The 10,624-nt window shown below is 34.5% G+C and overlaps 1 protein-coding gene and 1 non-coding gene across 2 annotated transcripts; both read right to left on the bottom strand.

Annotated features, from left to right (window-relative positions):
* LOC141387870 (U6atac minor spliceosomal RNA) lies at window positions 1–104 on the bottom strand. Its single transcript, XR_012408684.1, has one exon. It is a non-coding gene; the product is annotated as a U6atac minor spliceosomal RNA (small nuclear RNA).
* A 2,182-nt stretch (window positions 105–2,286) lies between these two features.
* On the bottom strand, window positions 2,287–10,376 carry dup (chromatin licensing and DNA replication factor double parked). The gene is made up of 3 exons (XM_073988351.1): window positions 9,442–10,376; window positions 8,422–9,143; window positions 2,287–4,632 (listed from the first exon to the last, which is right to left on the bottom strand). The coding sequence occupies exons 1-3, from the start codon at window positions 9,520–9,522 to the stop codon at window positions 3,174–3,176; spliced, it is 2,262 nt and encodes a 753-aa protein (XP_073844452.1). The 5' UTR covers window positions 9,523–10,376; the 3' UTR covers window positions 2,287–3,173.
* Window positions 10,377–10,624: the final 248 nt, after the last annotated feature.

Consider the following 10,624-nt stretch of genomic DNA (forward strand, 5'->3'; position numbering starts at 1 on the left):
ACAAAAAAATTGGCGGCAGGGACTTTGTCTGTGCCTATCCCTGCCTAAATGTGATTCCATCCTTGTCGAGGGGAGTGCTAACTGGCTCTCCTTCCAAACAACACGTTGGTCGAAAACGTCATCGAATATATAAACTAAACGCATAAGAAAAATGTAGATGAGAATTATTAGCCATGAAATAATTAAAGAAACGAAAACAACCCACCACCAAATACTACCTTGAATGTGGTTTGTGTTCTTGCTAAACATATGTGTGGTAAGTAAAAACACAGCATTGCCAGATATGAAAAACATCAATTGATGTCATTGAAATGTCAACGAAAATCAACAATCAAAAAATAAACTAAAGAAAAATAACAAAAATGTCTCAAATTACAAATTACATTATTTTCCAATAACTTACTAGTATACAAAGATCAATTGCCATATTATTGTACTTGTTGTTGTAGCAGCCATCGATACAAATGCCAATGCAATTTTGAGGGAAAACAAGGTCACCGATTAGCCGGCGCATACACGCTCTCAATCAGAAAACATGCTAATTGACGGCTTTATGAATCCGCGTCCGGAAAACTCGGTAAGTTCTCTGTGTGGTGAACTGATCTGACTGGTTATGTCAAGTCGTAGAACTTCCTGCCTACCTTATCTTCTTGCACCAGGTCGTGTAAATGGGTCCGAAGAAATAACCTTGAGCTGTCCCAAGATTAACTCGCTCACCCCAAATCTATCTATCCCGCTTTACCTTTTTCATTTCCTCTTTATTTATTTGTTTTTTAAATTTTAATTTAGACCGTATTAATTAATTTAACCGTAAACCCATGGTGTAAATTCGACTGCTGTACATCATGCAACCTCTCCTTAAGGTCAGATTTCTTTTGCAGTTGACTCTTCAGTAGTGCTATTCTTTAACTCATTTTTGAGTTACCGACAAAAATCTGTAAAATTAAAACGCAAAATTATGAATGAAAAGTATCAATAAAAGTTGACAACACTGTCGGTATCGGTAGGACGACGACTTTATTCTGGTTATTAATTAACCAAGAAATTTCGTTAATTACCGAAATTATAAGCATTTTAATTTTACCGATTTTTGTCGGTTACAGAATTCCAAGAATTCCACTACTGTAGTGCGATTCTCTAACTCATTTTTTGAGTTACCGACAATTGTCGGTAAAATTAAAATGCGTTTTAATTTTACCGATATTTGTCGGTAACTCAAAAAATGAGTTAGAGAATTGCACTACTGATCTGTAAAAGCAACTTCACCGAAATGTCACCGAACTTCTTCATCCTTTTCTCCAGTGTTCGAGAGTGATTTATCCGTTGCCCACAAATTACTTTTTCTCGCTCCAATTAAATGGCTATTCATTCCTTCTGCGCGTCTGTTGCAATAATATTGACCCGCGAAATTCCCCCAATTGGCTGTGATTGGTAAAGCTCTGTAAAATTTAAAAGGCAAATCGGTTTTCCATGACTCATGTTCGGCTGATAAAGACAATTATAGAGATGCTTTATGACCCAGAGAGATGTTGAGTTACCAGGTAACGTCATTCATTGCGAATAATGACATTATCATTCATTGCTGAATAGCTGACGAAATGTGAAACCTTTCACTAATTCTGTTTCTCGTTCCCAAAGCAAAACGTAGTGTTATCTATCTGCTCTGCCAGCGATATACCAACTCTTATTGTCATTATCCATAACCGGATGTCACAACTCGTAATCTTTAAAGCCCCCAATACCAGACAGCTATTGTATTCTAAAAGATGCATAACTACTTTGGCAGTTCTATATTGCGCATTTACTAAAATGGCGAAATGGAAGAGGTAATACTTCAGTTCAAATTATATTATAACGATTATCACAACGCCTGTACGTTGCAGTTGTTGAGTTTGGTTTCCTGAACGTCCTCAACATATTCTTTTGTTTCCAGAAGTGCCCTTTTTTCATCTTACCTTCGCGTCCTTAAAACACACCATATACATAGTTGTGAGATGCTGGGTCTGTGGTTGGTCTTACGGAGACTGCGGAGGGGTGTCGTATACGTAACGCAATAGTCTGTCAAGCGAACAAGTCGGGAGTAACCACTGTTATTCATCTCATCTCGAGATCCATTACATCTCGGCGATTATTGTTTGTAGTTGATACGGATGTGAAAAACCAAACACGATCAGGGTCCGGATCTTATTCTAAAAGAATGCGGAACCGGAACTCTGCTATATGCATTTAAGCCAGGGGTGAAATATGTATCTCAGTTATAAGGGAAAACAAAAACTCTCAAATAAATTTTCTTTTATTGCCTTATAAGCAAAAACTTTATTTTTAAATATAATAGAAAAAATAAATTGTAAACTACGTATTTATATTATACTTTTACTTTTATAAAATTAAATTCTACACACTATATACTTAACGAACATTCATTATATAAGTTATCAAGTTAATATAATTGTGATTTTTTTTCAATCAAGAAATCAATGAAGAATTATGTAAACAATAACAACAATTCTAAGGAAATGGGGATAAATAATATGAAGGGATATGGGAGGAGGAATCATGGGGGATCAGGCAACAAGGATGATAATTGTGGGAGTGTAGTTAGTGATGGTTAGTTGGGTGGGTGGTTGGTTGGTGATGGTTGTTTAACATTTAAGGTTTTCCAAAGATTAGTTTGTTAGTACCATAGGTATGGATGTAAGTTGTGTTAATGGGAGAAAATAATAAATAACATCCCCAAGAATACTTACAACTATTTGTATAACAAATAACTTAAATAGAAGAGGTCTTTTGTTATGCAGAAGAAAAAATTTAACTATAAAATACATGTATCATATAATAAATCATTTAAATTAATGTCCAAATATAGTTTTGTTTTCTTTTAAGTTAAAATATAAATGGAACCAACATATTGAATTCATTTATGTGTGTATTAAGGATATGTGATGATTAATTGCTAATAATTAAGAAAATATATAATATTTTTGTGGGACAAAAAAGCGTATAATATATGAGGTATAATAATTATAATAATAAAGAAGACATCATGTGTCATCATACTTCAATAAAGGGGTAATTTTGTTAAGGGGCGGGATAGTGTAGAATGTGATCTTCACAAATCAACCTTGTACTCTGATTACTTGCAGCACCCGGCATAACTTATCAAGTCGTTGCATTTACATTTTACTCTTCTCATTGGCCACTGCTTCTAGGCGTTCAATAACTTTGGTTAAATCCATTTCTTTGTTAATTTTCAAATACATTGTTTTGCGTACTTCATGGAAAGCAACCCATGCTGGCACCTCCTTGGCAATGAGTTTCAAATGTTTCTCAATTTCCTGGGCCGTTAGACTGGTGCGGAAACTGTTTTGTATTTTCTTAATGACAATTTCTTGTGTTAGTACACCCTTACGTTCGGTAATGAATACATTACGTAAATGTCGGGCCAATTCGGGTAAACGTGAGTAATTAGCTGCCTCTTGATCTTGTGAGGGTCTACGTGTCATGGCATCCAAGGCCTTAGCTGCCTGTTTGGCACGAATCTTTTCCAGCAAAGATTTGGGTACACCCTTCAATAAGTTGGATGCGGCATCTGCCGCTGCTGGAGTTGGTGTAGAAGGTGCTGCCGCCGATGATTCAGCTGTTGTCTTATTAGTTGCTGATGTTGTTGTTTCTTTGGCTTTGTCACTAATATCTTTATTACTAGCTGGTTCTTTAGATGTCTCTGCTTTAGTGTTGTCAATATTTTTCTGATTCTCTGCTTGGACCTTATCGGCCTCTATTTTAGCTTCATATCTTTCCATTGCCCTTTCCATAGGGGTTGCACAATTAAAGAGATTTCTGGCCGTCGATAGAATATCCTTGGCCGAGGAATATTTCTCTACATTGGGTGGTTGTGGTAGGTTGCCCAATGGAATTTCGGGACAATTTTCCAAATCGAAATCTGGATGCCAACGTGTTACCTTTTCACGGGGAATTGAAAGTGGTGGATCCAGAGAGAGTAGGAATTTCTCATGTTCCTCTTTCACTTTCTCCAATAGTAGATGTTGGAATTTCTGTAATCTTTCAGTCATAACATGGGGATTCATGGAGTTGCTTTGAGCGGAGCTTAGCACATCGTCTTCATCAATTTTGTTCATTTTCATTTTTTCCGGCAGATTTTCTACATTTGGTGCAATAACTAACTGGAAGTAATCAGCCTTAGAGGCTGAACCATAATTGCGCATTTTCATTTGTGAAAATATGAAGGCTTCAGGATAAATTTGTTTAATTTGGGCCAAATGCCGTTCATAGAAATTCTTGCGTAACATTCTTTGTACGGCGGGTTTTAATTTCTTAAAGGTAATGCATTCCCGACGATTGTGGAACATGGCACACACCGAGTCGAGACCCTTGAAAATTTCAATCAAATGACGATATTTGTAGGGTAGAGGTAATTGGCCAGCTTTACTTGTTTCAGCCAAGGACATAAAACGTTGATAGGCCGGAGGGACTATCATCTTGGAGGGTGAACCCAATTTGGCGGGACTGAAGAGAACCCGCTTGGAGACATCTGTGTGACGTGGTGACATAAGTTCATTCTTATCGGGTGTTGGAGGAGGTAGTTTTGTGGGGGTTTTAAATGTTTTTGAGGGGCTGCAAAGAGAAAAAAGACATCATATGATGAGTATTGAGTAGAAAAATAGAGTATTTAAGAAATTTAAGGAGGGAAAACTAAGGAATCCGAAACCAGATTGACAACCACATTGTAGATGTCAATTGATCCGAAGAGCAAATATCGCTTCATAGAGAGGAAAATAAAACCTAAGTCGTTTAGATAAGAAGAGACAATAAAGGATGGAATTTTGAATCACTACCAAATATCGGATATAGGGGAAACACATATTTTAAAAACTAGATTTTAGGAGGTTTAAAGATCAAAATGAGGGCTGTAGTATGGCTTGCGATACCATAGCGCCAAAGATAATTATCTACGGAAAACTAAAAAAGAAAGGAAGAACTGGAGCCGGACTGATGTCCGAAGAGTAAAAATTCAAACAGGAATTTGGTTCTGGTTCTATCCAGAATACTGGCGTAGGAAGGAAATTATGCATATAGTGCTGAGGATTTAAAAAAAAAACTTTGGAATACAAATTAGGCTATTTTTATAACTTAAAACCAGTACAATATGAAGGCGTAAAGTGTATAGCAGTACAAAAAATAAGGGAACTGGAATTGAAGGTTTACCACCAGAACTGTTTACGACCGTTGGCTACATGCTGACGAAGAGTACCCAATCAGAATCAGGTGATTCCATAAGAATGGAGAAAATATCTCCCATCCCAAAACGAGACTTTTTTATCATTCTTTCATCATCTTTTCAAGAAATCAATAAAACAATTATCCACATTCTTAAGTTTATGTCACTCAACTAAAACCAATTACCTTGACCTATCCTATATAAACAAATCGCCGTCCTAAATAAAATGTTAGCCCAGAAAACCACGTTTATTAATGGCTACAATTCATTATTTGTTGACATTCACACATAGAGAAGTAGTAAAATTATTATTAAAAATCAACGTTTCTTAGTTGTCGTTGGCCTACAAATTGACAAAAAAGAAGAAAACAGACTGTGGGCAAAAAAACCAAAACTATTATTGGCTTTAACTCTTCTTAAAGCTTAACTTAACTTTGATTTTAGCATTATCAACAACAATTGAGGTCATATTTTCTTTTGGAGTATTTCTTAAAAATGCTTAAATTGCATTAAAAACACGCCAAGAGCAAAAGAAAGATTTACATTTATATATTGTAGTAAGTATAGAAGAATGACAAAAAAAAACCTTAAAAGAAAAAATACGTTAAAACCAAACATAAAAAATCAAGATATCAACCCTCACTAACAAAACTACTAAGATGTCATGTGTTGCAAGGATAATAAAAGCATAACTTAAGGAATGCAATACAAAATATAGGGAAAAGGGGGTTGATGGTTACACAGGAATCCATGCAAAGTTATTTTGATACCATATGTTGTTGCTGGGTGGGAAAATGTCATTTTAATTTCTGGCAATTGTTGACACTATTTGTTTGACCACCGCCATATGTTTACAATTATATTTGCATTTTCCAATACTAAAAATGTATACCATTGCCAGAACTCATTAAAAATATACGTTACAAGATCCTTTTTATATGGGTGGTGGTGGTGATCGTTATATTTTTCTCAAGGGTTTGTATACCCTCATCAACACATGCCTTTAATTTCATATCTACTTTTGGGTTTCTTGTGTGAGTTTTGTTTTTGTTTCCTTGATCTTAAACAAAATCTTATAACTATCATAATGTTCTTTCTTTGTTATTATTCCCTTTCCAAACTAAAAAGAGGGTTGTTTTTTGTACGTTACAAAAGTAGGGACGGACATTATTTTTCATTCCTAAAGATCGTCGCCGCCGTCTGGGTTTTAAGAGAAAAACAAGCAATGTGTATTTTTCAAAATGACAAGGCATTCTTCTCTCACAGCAAAGCATTTTCTTTATCTTCCTTTTTTTGTTCAGGTACCCAGCCAGCCAGCCGGTTCTGTCAAAGAACTCTTCTTAGTACATTAGAAGTGTTGTTGTTTGTTTTTATTTTTCATATGCTATTGTGAACAATAGAGAAGAAACAAAAAGTACGTGCTAAAGCTGGGGGGTTACTTGCCGTCTTAGGCCATAAATTGTTGTGTATAAGAAAAATGCATATGTGGCTAAAATGGGTACACGAAAAAAGTAACGGAAATATTTTTCTAAATAACAAAAAAATAGAAATTGCATGAAAATTAAAGGTCAGGGGTGGTGGTATTGGGCTTACTTATTAAAAAGAATGATAATAAACAACATAGCATCTAAGATGTTTTGAAAATGTGACAAGAATGACTTTCCATTAATTGTTTATGTGGCTAAATAACATCCGTACTGAAAGTAACGGAAAGATGATTCTTCTTAAAAGGTGGTGTTTGTCTTACTGATATAAAGAAACATCTTTCCTTAAATAACACATTCATTACTGGGTATGTTTTATGGAAATTTGATAAGGATGCTCTTATTTTGTAGACATCGGCCTTTTTGAAAGTTAGTCGGCATATCTTGATATTTGTTGACTTTAAAACTTCTTTGTAAATGGCTATCAGCTTTTAAGGCACTGTCTTTGGTCCATAGCAACAAATCTTTTTGTTCCTCAAAAAATCCCATAATTGACTAAAATTCGTTAAAAAATAAATAAAATATGGCTCCAAAACAAGAATATAAGATTGAAGTTACTAATTTCCTTTATCGAATTTGGGGATTTAAGATAATTGTTTTATATTCCTCTGTTCCAGAACCTGCAAGAATCTACAACATTTTACTACGATAATAATTTTTCCTTTATGACATCCAAAAAAATAGTAAAAATTAGAACAGATAAAATAATTTTTTACTAATTTTTCGGTATCATAAAGGAACAATTTTTATCGTATTTAAATGTTGTAGATTTTTGAAGGTTCTGGAACAGACTTGATTTCTTCCAATTGTTGTACTTAAAAAATGTTTGTTGACCCGTGTGACTGAAAATCAACGCCCTTCAAAGTTCTCAACTGGACCAACAATCTTGCAATGGTTTCAAAACTACATGAATTCCTAAATTTAAAGCATTTATCCTAGCACTAAATAATTTACCATTCCGAAAATTATCCAAATTATTAAAAAGGTATTCAAATAACTTAAAAATTGGTTTTTATACAAAGGTTTTAACTCAGTTTAACTTAGCTTTCCACAGTGGTTACGATTCGTAATATATTCTGAAAAGAATCTGCATTTGTATCTAATTTTCAGTGTTTTTAACTTCAAAACTTTGTATGAAGATAGATTTTGTCATTTATAGACTTAAGAGGGCCTTATTTAATTCGATTCATACTGCCCTTAATTTTATAAATTTCAATAGGAACTGTTTCAAACATTTTTCTATAACCCCTAACTTTTTGACAATTTCTCTATTATTTTTTGTTAGTACTGGAAAATATACCTATTAAGTGATTAAAAATATTAAATGAAGAAAAGTTTGTTTGCCACAACAAAGAAGTAATATTGGAGTAAGTTATCGTAATTTTTCGTCAGGTTAGGGGGTTTGGTGGTTTTCAATTAAGAATAAAGTTGTTGTTTGTTATGCTTATAATATTATGTGAACACACATTCAATGGGCCACTAACAGTATGTGGTTGTGTGTGTGATAACAAGACTTGGGAGAGCGGTATGTCATTCATTATCTGTGGTCGAGCAACAAAAGGCGGGAAAATGGGGTAAAATGTGGCATTAATATATAATTCCACTTGTATTACTTTCGTAAACTAAGACAATATTATTTTAGCTTTGGTTTAGCTTCACTTCACCCTATAAATATTTATAATAAAAAGCTTTGTTTCTTACCTTGTTAAAACTTCCAATTCAATTTTGTCGAATTCTTTCAATTGTAAAACTGGAGTTTTCTTTGATGGTGATTGCATATTTTCCTTTAGCTTGCGATTACGTTCTTCCTGTTCTTTGCGAGTCTTCTCCAATTCTTGTATACGAGCCAGAGAGGCTTTAAGTTCTTGTAGTTTAGCACTGCGTGAAACTTTAGTCTTAACTTCTTCAAAGGTAAGCTCTTTCTTGACCATTGATTTAAGTTCTCCTTGTTTGAGAGGAGTATTGGATCCTTTGATAATTTGTTTAGTGGGAGTCTTGAAGCCACGTTCCACATTTTTAGCATTATTTTGTGAATTGAAAGCATTGATAATTGTACCCGAAGGTGTAGATTCATTAACTTTTTGCCGGCTCTTCGGTGTAGCGACTTCAGTTTGTTTTTTACGTGGCGACAATGTGCCCTTCTTAATGAATTGTACTAGTTTTTGTTGTTTAATATTTTCCTCAATTTTGGACATTTTCTTGGGTGATACGCCGCTATCCGGCACCTGGCTGGGATCTTGTACACCAATACGTTTGACCGTGCGGCCGGAACGGGTACGCATACCCATTTTCTTAAGGGCTGCAATTTCATCATGCTGGTCCTGTTGAGCCTGCTGCACAGCATTTTGTTGGGTATTTTGTTGTGTGGATGTTGTGTTGGCATTTGAGTCTTGTGTATTTGGTTCTGATGATTCCAGAAGACGCTATAAAAATTAAAAAAATAATCCAATATTAGCTTATTAAAACATTGTTTCTTATTTTTTTTCATTATGCATTAAACAAAACAAGAATTATAATGATATCATACGCGTCTCTGCAACCACGCTGCCTCTAAGCAGGGGATGATTTGCTTTTGCTTTTAATAGCCACTACCAGCATGTGTACTCTTAGTAGCACTTAACTCATTTTTAAAACGAAGACGCATTTATTTCATATTTGGTAAAATTCACTTCCTTTTTAAAGGATGTTTTCCTTGTGATTTATATTTAAACGAATACTTACTCTAGTTTTAATTGTAGTTATATCCTCAGCAACGGCACGTTTCCTGGTATTGAAAAACGCTGCTATTGAAGGTTGAGCCATTTTTTCTTATAGAATTCTTTTACTTTTAGATTGTTAAAAACAAGTTAATTATTTGTATTTCTTATTGCTTTTTTTGTTTATTGCTTATTTGCACTTTGTTTCTTTTTCTCTATATTGCAGGATTATTCTCATGTGTTTTAATTTTATTTATTTCTATAAACACTTTTCTTTATTTCCAAGGGTTAAGTTATTTTTTCTTTACCACCACACAGTAGGTCTTTAGTCTTTGTTGGATAAATTGGTTATGATGGTTGGTCTGACTACAGCACACGTCGTCGTGGTTATCCCGCTCAAATTTCTACTGACAAGAGTTTTCCCTCCAAAAGTTCAGTCAACGACAAACGCATGACGTTGACGTTTGGGTTGACGTATCAAAATTCCTCAGTCGACGTCGTTGCAAACGCGCCAAAAATTCTGTCTTATCTTTGTTTATATTTTGCCAGACGGTCTATATGTGTTGGTGTGTATGTGAAAGTAAAACAGCTGATGACAACTACCACCACCAATACACCGATTTCATCAAAGGGGGTCAAAATATTTCAAGAGCAAAAGTAAATGTGGTGGCATCTCTCGTCAAACAACTCCTATCAGCTGTTTGTTGATGTGTGAATGCATGAATATGAGAATTGAGTGATGGCGTAGTTATTTTTGTAGCGATTTTTTACTCTTTTAACAATTATCTTCGTTATTTTTACACTTTACAAACATAATTACACAAAAATATTCGTTAAAACATGTTAATAATTCGATTAAAATACACTTTTTTCACGAACGAACGATCACACGAAATTCTCACCAAGTCCCGTTGAACCACGAATGAATTTGACAGATAAAATGAAAATATGGCTTTCATTAAATATGCTTTAGACTATTGGATATTTTCATTATTAAAGGCGATTCAATTTATCACGACATGGAAACGGACTTTTGGATACTTTCAAATCAGGTTAATAGCCCATTTAATAGCACGGTTACACTACAGCTTTTTGCCGGGTTAACCCACTTCATGAGGATTTATTGCTTAGTCTGGTCAAACCTGACCAGATTTGTCATACAAAAATTAAATCCTCTCACGACTGGGTTTATTTTAAATCCGGCACAA

Source organism: Musca autumnalis, unplaced genomic scaffold, assembly GCF_047663935.1.
Source record: "Musca autumnalis isolate F117 unplaced genomic scaffold, ASM4766393v1 scaffold_5, whole genome shotgun sequence".
In the NCBI taxonomy this organism is placed as follows: Eukaryota; Metazoa; Arthropoda; class Insecta; order Diptera; family Muscidae; genus Musca; species Musca autumnalis.

Excerpts from the sequence above, each read along its gene's own strand:
- dup (XM_073988351.1), bottom strand. The coding sequence starts at position 9,522 with ATGGCTCAACCTTCAATAGCAGCGTTTTTCAATACCAGGAAACGTGCC. Across the intron at positions 9,144-9,441 it reads TAACTACAATTAAAACTAGA|CGTCTTCTGGAATCATCAGA; the intron begins GTAAGTATTCGT and ends TAATTTTTATAG. Across the intron at positions 4,633-8,421 it reads GAATTGGAAGTTTTAACAAG|CCCCTCAAAAACATTTAAAA; the intron begins GTAAGAAACAAA and ends TTCTCTTTGCAG.